The 21,506-nt window shown below is 41.9% G+C and overlaps 3 protein-coding genes across 3 annotated transcripts in view; 1 reads left to right on the top strand and 2 right to left on the bottom strand.

The window, feature by feature from the left end:
• Window positions 1–4,138: 4,138 nt before the first annotated feature.
• LOC137878392 (jupiter microtubule associated homolog 1-like) lies at window positions 4,139–13,251 on the bottom strand. The gene is made up of 5 exons (XM_068718685.1): window positions 13,051–13,251; window positions 10,475–10,614; window positions 7,305–7,453; window positions 6,133–6,163; window positions 4,139–4,717 (listed from the first exon to the last, which is right to left on the bottom strand). The coding sequence occupies exons 1-5, from the start codon at window positions 13,104–13,106 to the stop codon at window positions 4,566–4,568; spliced, it is 528 nt and encodes a 175-aa protein (XP_068574786.1). The 5' UTR covers window positions 13,107–13,251; the 3' UTR covers window positions 4,139–4,565.
• Window positions 13,252–13,675: 424 nt separating this feature from the next.
• LOC137878339 (small ubiquitin-related modifier 2-like) lies at window positions 13,676–19,238 on the bottom strand. The gene is made up of 4 exons (XM_068718613.1): window positions 19,156–19,238; window positions 17,786–17,917; window positions 15,681–15,752; window positions 13,676–15,069 (listed from the first exon to the last, which is right to left on the bottom strand). The coding sequence occupies exons 1-4, from the start codon at window positions 19,174–19,176 to the stop codon at window positions 15,007–15,009; spliced, it is 288 nt and encodes a 95-aa protein (XP_068574714.1). The 5' UTR covers window positions 19,177–19,238; the 3' UTR covers window positions 13,676–15,006.
• A 733-nt stretch (window positions 19,239–19,971) lies between these two features.
• Window positions 19,972–21,506, top strand: part of nup85 (nucleoporin 85) — a 5,893-nt gene continuing 4,358 nt past the window's right edge. The window contains exons 1-6 of the mRNA XM_068718612.1: window positions 19,972–20,110; window positions 20,589–20,679; window positions 20,781–20,937; window positions 21,067–21,137; window positions 21,223–21,266; window positions 21,402–21,471. Of these exons, the coding sequence (XP_068574713.1) occupies window positions 20,078–20,110; window positions 20,589–20,679; window positions 20,781–20,937; window positions 21,067–21,137; window positions 21,223–21,266; window positions 21,402–21,471 (466 nt within the window). The 5' untranslated portion in view covers window positions 19,972–20,077. The remainder of the gene's footprint in view (window positions 20,111–20,588; window positions 20,680–20,780; window positions 20,938–21,066; window positions 21,138–21,222; window positions 21,267–21,401; window positions 21,472–21,506) is intronic.

The following is a 21,506-nucleotide window of genomic DNA, read 5'->3' as shown; positions in this document are numbered from 1 at the left end:
TGTACAGACAGTAATGAATATAACACCAGCTAATGGCATGTTTCATATAAAGGAGGAGAAACCACCTCACTGGCTCAAAATACAGTATCGCCAGGAATTAAATAAAATATTTGTATAAAAGGGTCGGTATGATTCTACATAGACAGAGACAAAGAAATCACACTCTTAATCCCAGAGATGCAAAAGCTTTATGAAATCTTAGACATGAAACATGTAATGAGTCTTACCTGGGCCACCCAGGGCTGTGCAGGACAAACAAAGGAAGACTATGAGCTTTAACCAGACAACAGACATGCTGACAGTGACTGTATGAAAGAAATCACATGAAATATAAATCCTAAAAAGGAAGCGTTATCATTTTTTTTGGCTTACGCCTCAGGTTTCTTGACCAAAAGTCTTCCAACAACAACATGTGAAACTTGTGACATGTGAGAATAAGATAACTTCTGCAATATGAGATTGGCAGCTCTAATCTGAACTACAATAATAATATACACACATGGCATGATTGGTTTATCACCTTGACAAAAGACAGATTATCTGTCTCAAAAATGTGTTTTCCTCAGAGGGCATATAACTCATATTGCTGAAGCTGAATATTAGACTGTTCCTCAATACATCTCTCTAAAGACACAAGGAAACACATTAGCAATGAAAGATGTTTTTGAGAGCTTGTCAATGCATATTCCATACTGAAAGTAGGTCAAAACTTTAGTTTTCAGTGTAGTACAGATGGTGGGAGGCCTTTGTTTTTCACTGTTTGCATTGCCCTCTAGTGGCAGAAGTGTTAACCATTTAGACAAAATACAGTTTGATGCTAAAACCCCTGTGGGCACCAATAAGTGGAAGCTGGTGTGTAAACAAATAATGATTGACAATAAAACACAGTAGTAAGAATATAAAATATGCTTTCGTAAGAATGGTTAGAATTGTTGACATATACTGTATATTATTATATTATTATTGTATATAACACTTACAATATCCCTGCTTAAAGCTACATTGTAATGTGTTACAAACCATTTAATAGGGTGCATCTCAATGCTAAATATGGGGGTTAAAGTAAAGTGTTACTATAGTATAGGAGGATAAACCACCTCGCTGGCTCTGTACATCTCCAAGTATGACGTAAGACAAGACTCGGTTATATGAAGACACATTTAAGGGTTTCAAAATAAAGAATAGAATAAAAAAATAAAACATTTTCGGTCTATCCCCATGCTCATTTATTTGCTTAGTTTTCTGCATCCAGCCCAATACAATGGAGATTAATGTAATGTTGTTGTTGGGGCTCGCAGCATTAATAATTTACATTTAACAATTCTCCTTTTTACGCTTAATTCCAAAATAAAAAGTAATAAAATTAGGATTGAAGGACTTAACTGAACTTTTACGATGCAGTTAAAATCTCCACACATGAGCCTCTTTGTAAATCAAAACATGAGATAAATTCTGAAATTCACTAAAGATCATATGATGAGCCCATCTTTTAATTACTCACGGAGAAGTTAAAAAAACACAAAATAAATACAGCATCTTTTCCACATCAGCATGTACTCAAACAAAAATGTCCTCCCATATATCCAGGAGTAAAATCATATAATGTACCTATTGCTCACATGGTTTTACAGTTCTATAAGATGCTGACCAGTCTAGTTTGACGCAGAAATGACCTCAACAGACTCCATTAAGTTGTCACTGTCCTGAGAGAATTGTAAACATCAACATCAATCACGTCAATAAAAGGCTTTCATCGTCTTTGGAGATGAGTTCAAAAACTACCCCCACCCGGCCTGCTCTTTCTGCCTTCCTCTGGGACAGATTTAAAGAGGTCCCCCCCCCTGTCCCCCCCCCCCCCCTCGCTCTTCTCTCCTTCAGTCTCATCCGATTAAAGAGATACGACGTGAGCCGGAGCAGACACCGCAAGGATCCCTGTCCATTTGCCTACCAGTGCTTCCAGTTTAGGGCTTCTGATGGGTGGAAAGCGTGATATTTTTGAGATGTGAGACAATCAGGAGGCTCTGTCTGTGGTCACAGAGAGGACACATTATTTCTTCATATCACAACATCATTATTTGGTTGTGGATTCATCATTTCAGTAGAGAAGTAATGCGGTCTTCCGCGTTGTGTTAGGCTACTGAGCGACACATTAATAGTGTATTTCCTCATACAATTATCCTTTCTCCTCAAATGCTGAGTCAGTGCAGTGGGAGTGGATGGGATTATTGATTGCCTGCCATGTCACTCAGAGATGACTCACCTCATTTCCACGCGCTCATATCCTTTTCTTCCTCTCCATCTCCTGGGAACACACAGGGCCTCATCTGGAGGGCACACGGTATCATGGCCTCGTCAATACATCGAAGTTGCAAAGGAGCACGGGTGCTTACACATTAATCACAAGCATCGGTTAAATAACTTGGCATATGGCTGCGGGGGAGGAAAATGTTAATCTCCCGTCTCTCTGGAAAGATTAGTCGGATGATCAAGGGGGGATAACCAATATAGTCTGTTTCTAATGTGGTTTTACTGATTAGCTGTTGACCGGGACAAAAGAGCAAACGACAGGGTTGCATTTGTTTGCTACAGAGGACAAAAAAAAATGCAACAGTACACTAAAAATGTAGAATTCAAAATGAACACTGAGTCTTCTACAGGGATCCATTCCGACTGTGTCTTTAGGTGTATTAAAAGGAACAGGGCTTTCCCTTGTGGGTACAGCACTTACCAAAAAAACAAGCCTTCATTGACTGCCCTCCAACATCCTGGCGCGTCTCCAGAGCAGGAAGTTCTTTTCTTGATCTTAAGTGACCTCTGCATGCCTTTCACAGCAGACGAAGAGCTTAAACACACCGCTGTGCCACCGCACTCTTCACAGGCGGCTCAGGGTTTGACAGAGCAGGAGGGAGAGTCGTAGCTCAGGAGGGAGAGACAAAGGCCACAGTTACAGACATATGGAGCATGGAGAATAATCAATCTGAATAATCAGAAGTGATCTTTTTGTATTAGAAGCCTCTTTTTTTTTTTGCATTTCAGACCAACTGACGGATGGGCACGTGCATCTTTCCATCTCAGTTGGATATAGTTCACTAGTTCAAGGACTCAACCGAGGCGTTGAAAATATATGATCAGGAGTCTCTTCCTGGGGTTGAATTTCTATGATAATCGCCCTCGTCTGTGCTGCTCAGTCAGTCTAGCAGTTGTAGCTTCCATGCTGTTATAAGATAAACATGTCGGGGCATTCTGGCATCAGCATGGCTGTAACAGCTGAAGGAGTTATGTGCATAAATGCACTAAATATAGGTGATCATATCTCAAATGTGCCTTTTATGAGTCACAATACCGACAGAACCGTCTTCTCCAGATGCAATCATTTGAATTGCAATTTTCATTAATGAATTGGACACATAACTGGATAGAAAGTAACCTAAAACAAATCTGATTTGTTACTCTAATTCTCACGATTCACCACTTTGTGTAGCTTTCGATTCAAGCAATAACTCAACGATGCATTCTCAAAGTAATATTCGACTCTGCTCTCTGAATATTTGAGAATACGAAAAGAAAAAAAGAAAAGAAAAAAATTGTACACCGCATCCAAATAAACTCAGACTAAGACAAGCAATTCCAAATAAAGCTCTTTGTGGAGGGCTGTTGAAGGTTATGTTACATTACATCCTGCATAAATCACTTCACTTTTTGAATCTGATTTCAGAGCAGAATACAACACAGTCTTAAATCAGACAGACTGCAGAGAGCCAAATATCCAGCGTGTGATGTCATGAAAAGACAAGCAGTTTCTCTTTTGGCAGAGTTGAGTTGGGGGGGGGGGGGGGGGGGGGGGGGCTTTTGTGATTACTTTGGCAGATCTCCAGTCACAGAGCTCTCGCAGAGCCTCTGCTCTCAAACAGTCGCAGTTTTCAGTCTTCATCCAACTGGTCTAAATAATATTTAGCTCTATGTGCTGAACTATTAATACACATGAAAACTGAAAAGGAGAAATTATGTCTACATTTCTGTAACTGTACATGCCTTCATCTACACTATTTTACGTCTAAACTGCAATAATCACATTAGCAAAATCAAATATTCATGCTATACCATTGCATGACAAGAAAAAGACATCAGCCACAGCAAATTCATATCAATCTTTATTGTATTTAGAAATCCACGCATCAAATCTTTTAACTATTTTTTCCTTTACCATTTACAACAGGGAAGAATGAGGGACAAGCTAAACGTCATGCCTTTCCCAGCAGGCGCGATGCACTACAGGATGGGCTGAAATGGAAGAGGGGCGTAGAGAGAGAGAGAGAGATACATAAAGTGCTTTTGTCAACAGTTTTCTTATTTTAATAGAAAAAAGGATCAAAACAAAAGGTTTGAGGGTGGAGGGAGAGGACATGGGGGCCCATGGACGTGACGGCGCTGAGTGCATGTGAAGTAGGGAAGAAGGTGACGAGTTCGATGAGGAGGAAGAGAGTGGTGGGGGGGGGCATTTATCTTTTAAAATATAAAAAAAAGCGTTCGAATGAAAAACAAAAAACAAAAACAAACATGTGGTCTCAACCCAGGATGAGGCTGGACTTGCCACCGGGTGGGTTTCTTCGGCCGCCCGTGGCAGCGTTGGCTTCTCCCGACGGGGCAGAGGGCTGTGTGGTCTCCTTCGGCTGCTCCTGCTCCTCCTGCTGCTCCACCTCCACGCTGTCGGGACACTCTACAGGTGCAGCACAGAGACATGACCATGTTCAGCTGGTAAAACTAACCGTCCTCAACAGTCGCATTACGTTTTAGAGTGAAAATGGGGAAGAGGATGCAATGCCTCCATTTTAGACTGATTGTGTTAGAATTGTAGCATCTGCATAATTTCTATAAAAAATAACATTTAATATGTTATTATTACAAATGACAAGTCAGCCTCTGGTCCATTAGTGGCTGAATTACTGCAGGATTTGCAAACTCAAGAGGACGTAACAACGTAAATGTCAAATAAGGGCAACACTGAATAGAAAATCTTTTCTTTTCTCTCATAATGGGCACTCAAATATTCTCGGCTTGACACCAGAGCGAGTGGTGCGGTTGCTGTGACAACTGCATTAAATAATGTTTTAGGAGACTGATTTGAGAACCACACAGGCAGCCTGATCAACGTGGATCCAGAGGCTCTCATGTCTGAACTCTCCAGGCCAGATGTACTCTGTCAGGCGCGTATGTGGCGCCTTCCACCACAAACGCGTGTCGTATTTATCAAACAGATGCACCAGGCTGGAGTTGCAGTTTGCATTATTTGTTTGCAAGGTGTGCCTTTCTCCACATGTTATTTAAGGGAGGATCACGCAAATAACAGGAGGAAACGTGTTAACAGAGGGTGATTATGTATTTTGCTGGATCTACTGAGGTGACGCTCAGTTTCGCTGGGGAAATTCTCACTCAACACAGCGCAGTTTGTGAAGAACCACAAAGAAATGATTAGTGCCAGAAATAAACATGCATTAAATAAAGGCTTATACATAACTAAAAGCGTTATTAATGAAACAAACATCGTATAACTGTCACGCAAATGCAAAGTGGACAGGAAATTGTGGTTTGTGTTCAACTATCAATGAACTGTAAAGCAGACTAGCTTCATTGTGTTGATAAACTGACTGAAGTCCTTAATATTTCTGTTATAATATATACTTGAAAAGCACACACATGCCTTCCAATCACATTCAAAAACAGGGCAAAAATGTGAGCTTTTATTTCTAAACACTCATAGAGCCTCCATTATGTGAGCAGTCAGCCACTCGCTTACAAACCTGCACCTGGAGGTTAATAAAAAGCGTTTCTTACTAAGTGAAGCCTGCCATCAAAGAACAGCTGCTACTACAGCCCATCACGCCATCATGACAGGGAGAAACCACATCAAAGAGATCATGTGATGTTGACTTAGAAAAGGAGAACGTGTGCACCGTCTCTTTAAGAAAACAAGCAATGGACGCCAGCAACACACGGGACACCGCCTATTTAGAGGCAGTGAAAGTGGAGTTACCTGATCTATTATAGTGGACCACTGAATAATCTACGTCATGCTCTGCTGTTGAGACAGAGAGAGAAACTCACAGGCCTCTATAAACAGCTCAGGATACTTACCAGTATTCGCTGGGTCTTGGCCATTTTCAACCTACAATGAAAACACAAGACAAAGATATCAGATATCCTCACTGAACCAAAGGGACTTTTTCACCTTTATATAAAAATGTCTTTGTGTTATCTGAATAATTTTCTGCTCTGTGACAACACCGTCCATGAGACAGGTAGTGGATTACATCCTGTAACAGATAGAGGTGCACCGGATCACAAAAATCACGGTTTTTTTTTGTCCGCAGATACAGATCGTTGCTGAGCCGTGTCGGCAGATACAGATCTTTGTTGTTGTCGTCTTGTTATAACAGCTGGTTTTAAAGGCTCTGGATATATTAGTTCAGCTCGCCCTGAAGTCAGTATAAACCAGCAAAACTTGTAAATGGTATCCTTTTACTTTGTTGTTTTTTACTAAAACATACAATTCAAATGATTAGGAAATAAAAGATTGTATTTTTGTTAATAAAACAAACTTCGCATTAGAAGTTTTAATTATGTACTATACACATACTTAGCATGAGTCATAACTCTCTCTCTAATATCTAATTAATATCGCTGTGAAAACATCTCCTTCAAACAACTGCATTTATTAAAGTTTCTCAACAGACTCTACATTTTACAAGATAACACATCATGTTAACTTAATAATTGACCTTTGCCCAATAATGCTTTTTACTGAATAGAGCATGAACGCATCATAAAGCAACTGAAGGGTACCTCCGTATGTTAGCTGCACCGGTGCTGCCATCGTTATTAGCTCTGCGTAATCACCGTGTAATTAATCCACGGTTCACATGCGTGCCGAACCGTGAGGGAGATCCATACGAATCAACAGCGGTCCGTTACACCACCAGGAACATCCTGTTTCACCGTCTCTTTGTACCTCATTTAAACTGCTCAAATAGAAAACTCTAGCCATGTCAGCGAGTGAAGACGAGCACATTCCCAGATAAAAAAAAATTAAACCTCCACAGGGATTACAAATGTCAGAGGAGAACATCGATCAAACAACATCCTGGGTCACTTTCAAATAGATGGATTAAGTCATCCATCCCCCAATGAATTTTCCACTGAACTGTTTAGAATTACACTTTAATCTAGGACTGGGTGCTTTTCAGTCCCCAAACTAGGCTGCAGCTCCGTTTTGGAAACAGCGCCTGTCAGACTAAAGCGAGCGGTACCTCTCGTCTCTGGTTCCAGACCAAGGCGGCCCCGGAGTTGTGGATGGTGGTCAGCTCCGGCTCGGGGTTCTTGGGGAAGAGAAGAGGCTGCTGGCATCGCCTGAGCGGGGCGGAGGGCTCGCCGCACAGGGTTCCTGCAGCTGCTCCAGCTGTGATGGTAAGAGACAGACGGAGAGAGCAACAACCTAATTAAAGACGGATCGGAGTGGAATGGTCATGTTATTTATATTGCCCGATATCACAGATTTGCCTTAAAGGGCTTTACAATCTGTACAGCATACAACACCCTCTATCTAGAAAATACTCCCCCCCCCCAAAAACATGTTAAGAGGAAAACACACAACATACACGAGCTGAACGCCTGTTTTATTGCTCCCCGCCTCCCTTTTGGCCAATAGATTATTTTGAAGCGAGACAGGAAACACGGGAGACAAATGATAAAACATGACTCAGGCTTCAAAGCAGCAGACTCATACCATATGGACACTAATCCAATTAGCTACAATGCGCCCCCCAATGTTTCTAACCCATGAGGCAACCACGCTCACCAAAAGATTCATCTAGTCAGATTTGACAAAACATCAGCTTTATAAAAAGAGAATTTGACTGAAAAAAAAATATCACTGAGAACCAACAGAAAAACATCAGCAAAGCCGATTGGGCGTCTGCAACAGACCCAGAAACATAGTGGAACTCTTCCAGACAGACAACACGATTGCCAAACCTCACATAACCCTGTAGCGCCGGTATTCTCCTTTAGCAGAAAGAGCATTAAAACCCGGCGTTTTGGCACGCTGTGGGGAACTAAAGCCACATAAGGTAACAGCCCAGCTGTAGCCCAGAGGGCCGGGGAGGGGACAGAGCGTCTTTGTCAAGAGGGGAACAACGGCGGCTGAAGAAGCATGGGAGTGGCCATTGTTGTTAATGGACTGAAGTGAATCAGCACTGCTGAAAGCCTCATTCGCTCAACAAGACCTCCTTCATTACTGGCTCCACATTTCTGAGTCTGGACAGTAAATGGAAGACGATAAACCAGATTAATTGACTGGACAGTGATGCATTATGCCATCATCACTACAACACACATCCTTCTACTTAACCTTATAGATCTCCTGGGTCCGACATATAAATGCATGTTGACGCTAACTTCATTGGACAAACGAGCTTGAAGGCAGAAACGACAACCGCGCTAGCTCTGGTATCTGAAAACACTAAAATCCTGACAAACAACCTGCCAACGGCTCCGGCTAACGCTACGCGTGCATGTCAGCATAAACATACCACCAGCACATTCCTACAGTTGAACTGACACAACACACGTACAAGACAAATCACAAAAAAATGAAATCTCCCTTGCTCCTAGTGGAAGATATTTTTAGATTAATTTACTCCGTTTTTCAGATATCAGTTTCTAAGGCTTCTGTCATCACTCCAACACTATTATGAAATGTCATTCACAGAGCTTCGTGTGAAGTTTTTCATTGGAAATACTTTTAAAAAAAAGGAACAATCCCTATAAAAACTGTTCCGTGATACAGATTCAGTCTTTACTGTCCTTTAGGAAATGTGATTTCACAGTCGTGCAAAAACACTGAAACACTCAACAACAACAAGAACATCAACACAAGTCTTGTAGTGTTGTAGTGTGCCCAGGCTGTTTAAGGCAGTAATGCCTGAAGGCACAAAACTCCTGCCAAAGCAACTTTCTTTTGCAGAGCAGTTGTCTATATTTGCTGCCAGAGGGGCCGAGGGTGAAGCATGGGTTTGGGGGGGGGGGGGGGGGGGAAGGGGGGGTCGCGTGCTATGGTTAGATCTCTGAGAGTTGTGGCGGTGTCATCGAGAGCTGGCAGGTTGGAGGCCAATTATTTCAGAATATATGTCGGTGAAATTCAGCTTGTTTCTATCGATGAGGGGGCGCATGGGGAAATAGCAGGTGGCGCAGTACAGGAGGATGGATTCAACTTGAGGTCTACAGATCTTCCTAGCTCTGTTAGTGTACACAATGTTGCCATATAATGTCCAATTATAACAAGACTAACAGCTATACCCAGGGTGACGCGTGGATGCGTCCTGCAGGACAGTATTCATACTTAAAAAGGATCTACCCAGGGCGGCCTGTTCGTCTATACTAGGAGTTCACAGGCAGGCCAGACAGATCGCACAATGCTTATAAAACCTGTTATGGTAATAAACCGCGCTCATTCAGGCAGAGACAATTATCCTCATCCAGTTGTATCCGTTAAAGGGGGAAAGCTATGAGAAGGCTCCCCTGAGCTTGACCCAAGTGGAACAATGCGGGCAGGAAACTGTCAGCAGCTGCTGTCCATAAAGGTCAGAGGCTGAACTAATGATTTTAGGGTAAATTCTTCATTGTCCACACATTCAGAAATCATGATACACCATGTGAACTGTTTCCCACAGAGTGACCAGTGTGAAGACATGTGATCACTGGCTCGTGAGTGACTTCACGGCCTCGAGCAGGAATGGAATCCTACTGCTGTAGGGACTGAACCTTCCTTCCTCTTTCTGCACACCGACTGGAGCTGGCTACAAATCCACATCCTTATCACAAGCAATAAGGATAATGCATACTTTAGCTGAGAATGAATTATTCATTTGGCTAAATACTGGCAGGCACATGTCAGACTATGTTCATTTTTCATTCAAGCCTCAGTGGCTGCATGTTTGCAGTGACCGTGACACTTTATACATCAGTTAAACTGCTGCTCACAGGTTCCGTATCGCCTACTGCTGCATTTGTCTTCCTCTCTTCATGTACCCAAAGTAAAACATCCCATGTGTCTATACAAGGCCACACGTTTCACCAATTGACACGTTTTTATACTGACCTATTTCTTTCCGTTGAGGGCTGATCCTCATCCCCATCCAACAAAGCCTAGCTTCAAATTACCCTTATCCCAGTGCTCTAGGGCTTTTTGGCTATTTCACTTGTGGGATGTTCTTTCTGACAACCTAAATGGAAAAATACTTAACACTCTAGTTTGTATCTTTTCCACAGTCACCTGAGAAGAATTAAGTCCATGTTGCTTTTCCCCTGGTGCCGAACTCAAACAACTGGTAAATCTAAACCCTATTGTTTCAGCCCCTTGGTATTGTCACATGGAAAATGAATCAAGATGGGGTTAAAGTAGAAAATTAGATTAAGTTACTGGGCGGATTGTTCCTCCGATGAGCATGGAGGTCTTCGGGTTCTGCAAAGATGTTGGAGGCCATCTTGTCCTTGCGGGGAGTCGAGTCGTCGTCTGCGCCGAAGGAAATGCTGGAAGCCCCGCCCGGCGGTCGTAGTACCCTAAGGAGCAACAAATAACGGATCATCATATCATTTGATTGACATCGGGCGACCATCCCCCACTATTTAGGCCAAACTAAAAACGCAGGGCCTTCATGTCACATGCCGCTGATCAGCTGCACAGTGCAAAAACAAAATTAAAATCAATAGTCAAATACAACATCAGGACGCCTTAAGCTACTTGCAGCTTTCTCGCTGCTCCACCCTAACCCTTTTATAAACATACCACACACACAAAAAACACACCAGCTACCAGCAAGGTCTCCGCTCTCTAAGCCCCGGCTGTCAGCCCGTCAGACAGACAATCTCTGCCCTGCAGCTGACTCCAGTCACATATAATCAAAGAGGGTAGCTGGCTGGCCGCTGCCTCTCCTCAGCGCAGATTCCTTTGCAGTGACAACACGAGGCGTTGGTGTCCGTTCCTGGTTGCATTGTAATGTCATTATTTTATGAGTAAATCAAACATGACGCCCCTTCTGGGTTAACGTCATACAATAGAGGTGAAAGGTCTGATGTGCACAGCTAATATAGGTCACCTAATAAATAGGCTGTTCTAGAACAATATAGAAATGCTGCATGCAGAACCAATGCATGGTAAACAAAGCGCACTATCCACCGACATTCCTACCAACACAAGCTCAACAAAAGGGGACGTGATAAGGAGAAGGGAGAGCGCGTTTCCTCGCTGTGCTGAAGGACAGTTGGGGTGTGTTTGCAGAGCCCCTGCTTGACCCCTCCCTCTTTTTCCAGCAAACTCTCCTCTCCTCACAGTCCCTGAAGCCACCAGCTGACACACACAGAGCAGCTGTCTGAGGGCCAGGCCGGGCAGATGGAGTCCAAAAAAACCAACTCGGCTCTCGAAGCAAAACTACAAAAGAAAAGCAACTGCATTGGCGTGGGTTTTCTAAAAATCAATTCTTGTATATAGACACACACTCGTGGCTGTGACAGTAATGCCTAAAGCAGACTTCACCTCCTGGCCAGCGAAGGATGAGCTCATGCTTTCCACCCGGATTGCGATGGGGGGGGGGGGGGTGGGGGGGAGCTTTTAGCTGCCTGGCAGCAGACCCCACCCTAGAATGAAACTGCAAATAATATCAATGAAAAAGGGCATTAATGATTAGAAGCTGGAGGTTCAGCCTCAGGGCCGGTGGAGCTAGGGCAGATCTAGCTGAGCTCAAAAGCCAAAGATCTGCATGTCTGATAAGAGAAGGGTGGGAGGCTTTTTGATGGCCTACTAAAGATTTTAGCTTAATTCTGCTCAAGTAGCTGCTGCAGGGATCCCACTGGTCGGCTAGCATCAGAAATGACCAGCAACTCGTAAAAAAGGGTCTTTAAGAAAAAAAAAAAAAAAGAAAGAGCAAAGAGCTAAGGAAAGATTTACAGGCTTAGCTCCTAAAGCCCCCACCCAAGGCCGCACATCATCAGAAAACAGCATGCGACTTCAAAACGCTTAATGACTGACCGACACTTGACATGCTCCCTATAAGCAAAGGCGAATAGTAATAGTTTTACTCAGAAATCGGGCTCGTTTGCCCTGAAAATCACGACCCATTAAAAGGCCTTTTCTCTGCATTGTTTTCACTGCAGAGGGGCAGGAATGCATCCAGACGAGACGCATCACTTACTGGAGAGCCGTGTCTGCGTGCCTGGAGGATGAGTGGCCCTCTTAAGGTGTTTTTTTTCCAGGAATATAAAGATTCTAACAGATATTATTCGTCAGATGATGTAGAGTAGACATGTCTATTGAAACTAAGGGTGATTATCTAGAAGTTTCTCCAAACTTCCATTCGCCTAACCAACAATGAGCCATATCGAGTGATAATGACATATGCAGACATAACGTTAAGTCTAGGATTCTTCCTGCAATCATCATCACATATTTGGACTCTCGCCTCTGAGCTTTATCGTTACACTTTTGTACTTTCTTGAAAAATGGCTGCACAAACCCACAGTTAATATATTGGGTAGATTAGTAGCTAGCAACGCCGAAAAACAGCACATTTAGAAATCACCGCAGGAGAGGAGCTGGGACTTAAACAACAAAAGTTTTTTTTTTTTTTTGTATGAACCACAGCTAGTTAACCACAGACAGTTAACCACAAACGGGTTAACGTTAGGTAACGGCAGCTTTTAACCATTTTCTTCCTTCTTCTCAAACCCGCATGTCTAATTAACACTATCCTACAACGCCCAGACAGGCTAACCTAACTCAGTGTAGCTAAAGGCTACGTGGAGCATCAGTCAGCCAATAAGATTAACTTAATTAGCGAGACTATGTGACAGTTTCTCTAAATCCAGCGGGCTAACGTGAGGTAGCAGGCTGCCTTGAAGCAGAAAAAGAGGCGTTTGCTAGCTGAGAGGCTTGACCGCATCACACTTCTTTTGTTCCTCCGCGAAAGGTTTTCAGCTCGTTTCTTTCTTTTTTTTTTTTACCTGGAACTGCTTTTAGAACCAGGTTCCATTCCTTTGAAGGTGGTTGTCGTTGTCATCTTTGTGGAGTATTTCGACGCCTTGGCGGTGACAAATAAGTCAAAGAGAAACTAGTAAAAGAAAAGGTCCTCCTCTTCTTCTTTCCCCGCAGAGATGCGACGGGATGTAGACTCCACCCGACACTGAAGAGCACAGCGACGACCAGATCCGTTGGTTCTGCGGGTGCCAGCCCACGAGACCCAGCCCACCAGCGTTCGACCCGCTCTGATTGGATAGAACGTCACAGAACTACTCTCTGATTGGACAGAACGTCACAGAACTACTCTCTGATTGGACAGAACCTCTGCGATCGCCTCTCTTGTTGGTGGCAGGTCTCGGCTACATGAGAGTGATTAGACAGTAGAGTCCACATCCCTACTATCTAATCTATTAGCATTGATCATGAAATATTTTAAACTGCAATGTAAGGGTCAAGAAAAACGCAGAGAACTTTGTCCTCAAGCTAAAGGGAAGATCGTGGGTCAACTATCTTGTGTTGTCACATTTTTACAAATGTATTTTTTTTTGTTTATGCGTTTCTGCTCAGAAGAGGGTCCAGCAACCACATTGGTAAGCCAGACAAAATTAGTGGAAGTTTAAAAAAAAGACAATAGCTTTATTTCAACAAGCATCTTAATAGACAATACAGAGGTTTATTTAAGGGGAGACACCCCAGGTGAATAAGGTAAAAATGTTTGACTGACATATATCTTCATGAAACTTCCCGAGTTGATTGTTTATATTAAGGCAATACATTTCTTTTTATTACAAGTTTTCAGAAACATTTTAAATATGCAAATGAGGCATTACCTTAATAAATATGTGCTAATTTGCAAAAAAAAAAAAAGCCAGGTTAAAAATTCATGTTTCATTTTGTTGACATGTTAGAGGGTAAGGTTTTTACATCACTATAAATCAGCCATTAAAAAAACAACAATTTTCACCATGTTTTTAAGGAATAAGATGTTCTACAAATCAGGCTATGAAGGATATATGAACAAACCCGTTTTTAGAAAAACTTTCAGAATATAGAAAGGAATACAAGTGGAAACTTTGGTGTATGTAAGTCTGAAGTGGAGATTTCTGGTTCACTGTATGAGAAAAAAAACTGCCTTTAAAGACATGTATTGTAAAATTCCATACATTTTAAAAGACGATACAGGTGAATAGGGCAAAACATTTTCTGACATTTCATTTTAAAATATGCAAATGAGACATTATCTATTGCCAACTTTTGGTGGATTTAGGAGAAAGTGAAGTAAAATAAACACCTAAATGTGTTTTTTTTTAATGTTTTGTTTCCACTAGTCTTGAGATAAGACGCGTTATGAAAGCAAAATAGCCCAAATTCTCAAAATTGATCAGTGCATGAAAAACAATGTTTTTGCCCAGGGTGTCTCTCCTTAACTGAGACGTCCCTTCAGGCTTCCCAAAACATGAAGCGTGGCTGAGTCAAACGACTAATGAAACATTCCTTTACACGTCCACTACTATATATAAAAATGTATAAAATCAAGTATTTTTACTGAAGATAACAGAAAGCCCCATTCCCAAACTGCGTATACTGTTCCCTAAGAGATGAAATACAGATTAAGAACAGATATTGTGGACACTTAGCAAGCCGAGCCCTACAACATCAGTTAAGTCTGCTGTGTTCATTCTCCCTCCGTCACCAGTCCTAACTGTCTGCAGCCCTCGACCACAATACAGCATGAACAAACAAAACCTGGGCGTGGTTCATGTACAAACACAGAAGAGTAACACGGGTAAGAACGAAAAACACTATACAGCAGTTGTGTGTAGTGCAGAGAAAATGAGAACTTCTTCTGCATGGAAATCTGTTGAAGCGGCCGCTGTCTATCACAGGCCGGGAAGGTTGATTGGGTTAAGGGGGAACAATGATGAAGCAATTGCGGTTGATTAAACGAGGCCTCCAGTCTGTTGCTGAAACACGTCAATTGTATCTTCATCTTCCATTTCCAACTGTCAAGAGAAAGAAGAAAAAAATGTTCCATAAGCACGTGTCACACGACTTTGATAAACCTGAAGTTATGTGCAATATCTTTGCTACATTTCATGCCCAGTTGGTCTGCATCTTCCAAGATAAATTGTGAGAGGAGATATATTGTGTAGAGAGAGAGAGAGAGAGAGAGAGAGAGAGAGAGAGAGAGAGAGAGAGAGAGAGAGAGAGAGAGAGAGAGAGAGAGAGAGAGAGAGAGAGAGAGAGAGAGAGGAGGTGTTGCAGTTACATGTTATGAGGGCTGAGATCGGGCTTTATTCAAGCTTAAATTTGTTGTTTGCATAGGCAAAATGGCCCCATTGAAACATTAAGCCGAGCTTGAACAGCATTGCAATAAAATGGCATAAAGTGCAAGTTGTGCGTACTCCAGCCATTAACTGCCGCAAGTATGTTTCTGTTTAAGGTGTCGTATACTATCACATCATTACTTCATTTCCACAGCGTATTTAACATCGCAGAGGGTAAAAAGGGAATATCAAAAATCCAGAGCACCAGTCCGAGCTTCCCCATGAAAGGGTCAGAAATGCATGGCGCTTATTCAGTCTGTTTTGGGTATTAACTCATTGTCTCTTACCTGTGATGGTGTGTCCGTCTCATTCACTGGCTGTCCGTCAAACCTGAACCTGATATGCCTCATTGAAAGTCCCTGGAGAGACAAACACGTAAAAACGATTGTTGTAAATTAAAGACTCTCATTATTCCCATTCCTTTTTATGAATTGTAAAACAGACGGTGCTGATCAGGTGACTTTGACCAACTCTTTAAACGTTTCACAGCCTAATAAAGGGAATTGAGGATAGTTCATAAAAAGAAACCAAGAGAACAACATCGCGAGGAGAAGGCGGACATCTTCCGAGTGAAGTTAACTCTCACGATGCACCAGCAAAACAGAGATTTCACTGTGAGGTTAATGCATTAAAGTTTCCCCTTTGTTTTTACTACAGCTGGGTCTCAACATTTGATGCGTTCGGGTTAGCGCGACCATTAGTGAGCAAGACTTCTACTAATAATAGATAATTCATCCTGTAGCACATTTTAAAGTCAAGTTACAAAGTGCTTTACATTTAGAGAAAAACACAAAATACCTCCACCCAATTTAATTATTTTAAAATGGTATCCGTTATGTGTATTTATAGTTAATTGCATACGGCACAAGCAGAGCTTTTCATGGAAATCTCTAGATATTATATTTAGAACATTTTAAAGCATGTATTGCTTCGTATTAAGTGCTGAAGTTTAACAATAGAAGAATATTGCTGTACCGTCTCTTGCAGTAAAACACAAATAAAGAAATAATGAAAAACATCTGCTTCTCACGGTAGCTTTAAAAAATGAGCTGCATGACAAACGCGTCTCTTTTCTGGCAGTCGAAGGAACAGACAACGCAGAGTTTCCATTCCTCAAGAGAGTTAAACCTCATTTGACTTTCAGATACAGAATAATATCAGAGGCTGCGCTTCCATTGGATATTCTCTCAACTCTTTCTGATATAGATACTGCAGAATGTAAAAGTGATCAAACCTCAACATTGTTTTCGTAGCCACGCGATCACAGTACAGTACAGTACAAGTGACAACAAACTGGCTCTCATCCCAGCTGTGTTCACATATTGAGAGAAGATTTGCGTCGACTCTGTAGCTCTGACTGCATGTCATAGAGCAGAACTGGATCATAGCCAATAGACTATGAACAATACGTCTTTGAGGGGAAAAAATGACCATGATGAATAACTCCTTAGTGAGTCTCTTCTGGCTTTTATTAAGTTTGCCCTTTCAGCAGACTGCAATGTCTTCAGATGGCTTGTATGGACTAATTTCTCTAACATCCTGACTCTGACCTAAAACTCCAAAAAAAACACAGTTACACACTTGTAAATTGGCCAGACATAACTACTGAACTACTGAACGCTGGCCTTTTGTGTCTTCAAACAAGACTAAACATGTGCATACTTCAAAGAGGTTGCTTTGAGCCATCAATACAATTCAAATAATGATTTCCATATGATGTAAGAGCAGCACAACTTAGCAACATAGCTCTTCTAAGCCTCGCTCCACACCGTCCAAACATTTTGGAAAGACAACTACAAGGCCTCTGCTACAGTTCGCCAAAAGACATTCCACTCTGATAAGCCTTTTACAGGCAGACATGTTGACATGTCAGAGCAGGAAAAGCTCAATAACTTGAATAATAGCTGCATTACATTTAGGTGTCCCAGTTCTAGGTCCCCAGTATTGTGAATACTGGTGTAACTAATATTATTAATTAAGAGACATCAGTCTTTAGGCGTCATTTACCCAACATATTCCAAAACATTAAACCGAGTGGATGTAATTCATGCAGTGGGTGTGAGTTATAGTGGAGGTGCTGCTCCTTTTGACTGTAAAAAGATTTAAAAGCAAGCTAAATAATAAAGGAAAAAGACACTGGAAGGTATGTAACATTTTTTTAGCGGCTGATATGAAGCTAAATACCACAACAAGCACACAGGGGAGGGGGAGCGTTCATTAAAGATCTTAAATAACTGAGTGGCAGTACACACAAGAGAACACTCACTGGTTATATGTGTTCCAATACAATGCAGTGATTTGTTACCACTAGTTTAGGAAATAAACCTATGACATCATCCTGAATGATCAATCAGCTATGGTTGCTGTGTGCGGATATTGAGCAAACACCCACCTGTCTGTCGCAGTAGGCCTTCATGAGTTTGATGAGCGGCGTGTGTCTTTTGATCTTGAACTGCACTATCGATCCATCCTGACCCGCTACCTTCAGGTTGATGTGTTCGTTGTTTTCTGTCTTGACTGATTCCTGATTGATGAAGTCAGAGAGAGAGAGAGAGAGAGAGAGAGAAAAAACAAACAAACAGTTAACACAGCCATGCAGGGAACCAGAGCGGATTAATCAGATTTATTATTGGCTTAAATCATCTTTGTCACAAACTACAGTAAGTCGTTATTGTTTGTTGACATTTATTGTGATTGATCAAATTAATATATTAAGTTGGCCACAGCCGGTGGAAGACGTATTCAGATTTTACCTTAAGTATAAGTAGTAATACTATGGTGTAGAAATACTCTGTCCTGACTTAAAAAAAAGTTGTGTCAAATGTTGACTATGAATCTTGAAAGTCTGCTGTCAAGCCAAAGACTCAGCAAGAACAAAGTAAAGTCAGTGTCACTGCTTTTGTTTTTCTGCACCTAAAACTAGTCTGTTAGGTATAATGTAAACAGGGTTGGACCCCTTCCTGATGGTAAGATGGATTGACTGTATCACCACCATTGGTGCGATATTGTGTTCATCACTTTAATGTTGCAGCTGGTAAAGGTGGCGCTCTGCTGGGAAACCTACTATCCGTAATTGTATTTCATATTGATGATCTGAATCTGCAAAGTCACTAATGTGTCAAACAAATGAGTGGAGTAAAACGTACAACATTTCCCTCTGAGATGTAGTGGAGTAGAAATAGAAAGTAGAATAACATGGAAATACAAAATGAACACACAAGTTGCCAAGAGCCTGCCTCTCCCTCTCCCTCTCTCCCTCTCTCTCTCTGGCCATGGCTCAATGGGTAGAGAGGGTTGTCCGGCAACCGCACGGTTGGCTGCTACATGTCCTGTGCCGAAGTGTCCCTGAGCAAGACACAGAACCCCTAACTGCTCCCCGGGCGCTTCTCAGCTCCCATTAAGTTGGTGATGGGTTAAAAGCAGAGGCTACATTTTGTATGTGTGTAAATGCAATTGGAATACATTTCTTTCGTTCTCTCTCTCTCTATCTCTCCCTCCCTCCCTCGCACACTAGTAAATAAACTGAGCGACTGAGGATGACGCGCTGGTTGGCTGTGAGATCAAGCAGAAAGCGATGTGCGCGCCTGTGAATGCGCGTTCACAAACCTTCCGGTCTATCAAAGTAGGTATAGCTAGTAGTTCAAATTCAGCTCTCAACTTTATCAATGCAAAACAGAACATGTGGAAATTTCCACATGAGCCCCTATGACACTGGCCTGGTGTAATAAAATTGTATTTTTGATACAATGTGAAGATACTCACCTTTGGTTTTTCATCAGCCATGGTCACTCTTTTGGCGCTTCTCTACGCTGCCACACAAAGAATACGTGTGCGCGCACGTACTCGCTCCCGTTTAAACTATTCGAACCAAGCGTGCGCGGTCACGCGACGGTGCGCGTCCACAGTGCCGGGCTCTGAATGGCTACACGTAATCACGAGGATGAAAGCGCGGTCTGGGCATGGGCGGGAGAGTCTCAATGCGCGCGACAGGGGCACTCAGCGCCACGTGCACGCGCACAGCTATGTTTTTTTCCTTTTGTTGTCAGGATCGTGTCGGCTCAGTTATCCCACAACATCCACCTCCTCACACTACTGACCTCTCCTCAGTCCTCAGTCAGCATCACTAGTCTGTACATTACACTTACCGCACTTATTCTTCTTTCTTCTTTTTAACTCAATAAATCCCAGCGGCCATCTTGTTTTTTTCTGATGATGAAGATGCGCTTCTTTATTAAATTATTTAATATATATATAAAAATGTGTGTACTTGCACGTAAATCAAATCCAAACGCTGATTCTTAATCTAGTGAAAACATGTGTATGTTTGTGCGTGGATAACAGAACATATTTAGATAATTCATTCATTGATTTCCTCCTGTATGTGAACCCAGTTTCCCAGAGCTTAAGATGTATTGATCATATGTTAAGTCATGTATGTCTTATACACACCTCATGGTCGGGACAAAACCACATAATAATGAGCCATATACAAAGCAGATGTAAAAACCACCGTACAGGCAGGAGAACGGCCAGCCCCTACCGTGACGTCATCACCACTGCGCGGTGAGGGGCCTTCGAATGAATGAGTGAGGCGCGCGAGAGGACCTGTAGTTCATGTGGTGGAGTGTTTACAGCTGAATAGTTGTTCATTTATAATATATTGTGTCAATAATATCGTTCTCTGATGGAGGAGGTAGACGTGGAGCCGGCGGTCACAGTGAGTAGCCCGCTGTAGATTAACCCTCTCTCTTTTCTCCCTCTGAATAGCATTGCTAACTAGCTAACTGTATCGTAACAACATAACTAATCAAGCTACGTTGAATTATTAAATAAACAGAGAAAGTCCCATAACGTGTGGGAGACACATTAAAGATTACTAACAGAAATACATACGTCCTAAATGTAAAGCAGTAAGAACATAGCGGATACAATGATTGAAGACTAGTTAGTCAGAAGGTATTCTAACTTAATCATTGGATAATTCAATTAGTAACTCAATTTAAGTTAATATAACGTTGGAAATTTGGCTTTAATGCTAACATTATGAATATAAAAAAATCTACTTTATTATGCCTTTATTTCTTTATTCAATTTTCAATGAAGTTGCAATCAGACAAGGAAGTTCTTCAAGCTAGATTATGAGTCGATATTTAAATGTTGTTTTGATGACAAATGTCTCTCTTCTTTGAATGCAGAATATTCCTGCAGCCAGTGATGGGAAGCATTTGGGATTTGCATGGGGTCCAGGTGACATCCTCGTGTATGAGACCCTTTACAAGGCATCAGGTATGTGTAGATGTTGATACAAGCCCCTCTCTATGTTTTCACACTCTCCTGCCCCCTCTAATGTTACTCTGTTATTGCCTTCCGTCCTTTTTTTTTTTCAGATGCTAAAGGATCCGGCTGCTCCTTCATTCATGAAGTCAGGAAAGATGAGGATATATACTCCCCCATTTTACGCAAACTCTTTAATGAGTCACATCACATCTTTGTTGGCCTGCAGACGATTAGGGAAGACCTCCCCAGCAAGAACAAAAAACCCCAGTAAGGCGACGGCTCTGTTTCTGTGCATCTCACCGTGTCGCTTTTCACACAAACCTTCGTTATAAGAGGCTGATGAAGCGCCTGCAGAAAGGATTGGATATCATGATTTGTCTCCATCTTGCTCCTTAGATTTGTCAGCATCAGTAAAAACTACAGATCTGTGATACGAGCCTGTATGGAGGAGCTTCAGCAAGTCGCAGGTCAGAATTTTTAAATGTAATTTTAATATTTTAATCTTCGTTGTGAATATTCTGAAATAATCAAGTTTCTCTCTTTTTTCTGCAGTTTCTTCAAAAGATGCAGAAGTAGCCACGCAATATGGGAATCAGGTATGTACTGAGACATTACATCCTTATGTGAGATGCAGACATAATGCACACACAGCATGCAATCTGTGTGCTAGTTTCTGAGTAGAGCTAGGCAGTAATTCAAGAACAACCTCTGCCTCTGTTTTGGTGTTACAGGTGTCCATTCTGTTGGCCATAGAACTGATCTGGAATCTGTGTGAAGTGTTGTTCATTGATGCTGCTCCTGGTTAGTGCTCTTTGATGATACTCTTTGCAATATAT

The sequence above is a fragment of the Cebidichthys violaceus genome, unplaced genomic scaffold, assembly GCF_023349555.1.
Source record: "Cebidichthys violaceus isolate CVI_PGR_0920_01 unplaced genomic scaffold, fCebVio1.0.p SCAF_23, whole genome shotgun sequence".
In the NCBI taxonomy this organism is placed as follows: domain Eukaryota; kingdom Metazoa; phylum Chordata; class Actinopteri; order Perciformes; family Stichaeidae; genus Cebidichthys; species Cebidichthys violaceus.
This window is presented reverse-complemented; position numbering and strand designations above follow the sequence as displayed.

Bases quoted from the DNA above. Each gene is read 5' to 3' on its own strand.
- LOC137878392 (XM_068718685.1), bottom strand. From the start codon at position 13,106: ATGACAACGACAACCACCTTCAAAGGAATGGAACCTGGTTCTAAAAGC. The intron at 10,615-13,050 runs GTAAAAAAAAAA...GTTGCTCCTTAG, and splicing joins GGTTCTAAAAGCAGTTCCAG to GGTACTACGACCGCCGGGCG. The intron at 6,164-7,304 runs GTACCGCTCGCT...TTTTCATTGTAG, and splicing joins TCTGGAACCAGAGACGAGAG to GTTGAAAATGGCCAAGACCC.
- LOC137878339 (XM_068718613.1), bottom strand. From the start codon at position 19,176: ATGGCTGATGAAAAACCAAAG. The intron at 17,918-19,155 runs GTGAGTATCTTC...TTCATCAATCAG, and splicing joins TGGCTGATGAAAAACCAAAG to GAATCAGTCAAGACAGAAAA. The intron at 15,753-17,785 runs GTGGGTGTTTGC...TTGTCTCTCCAG, and splicing joins AGGCCTACTGCGACAGACAG to GGACTTTCAATGAGGCATAT.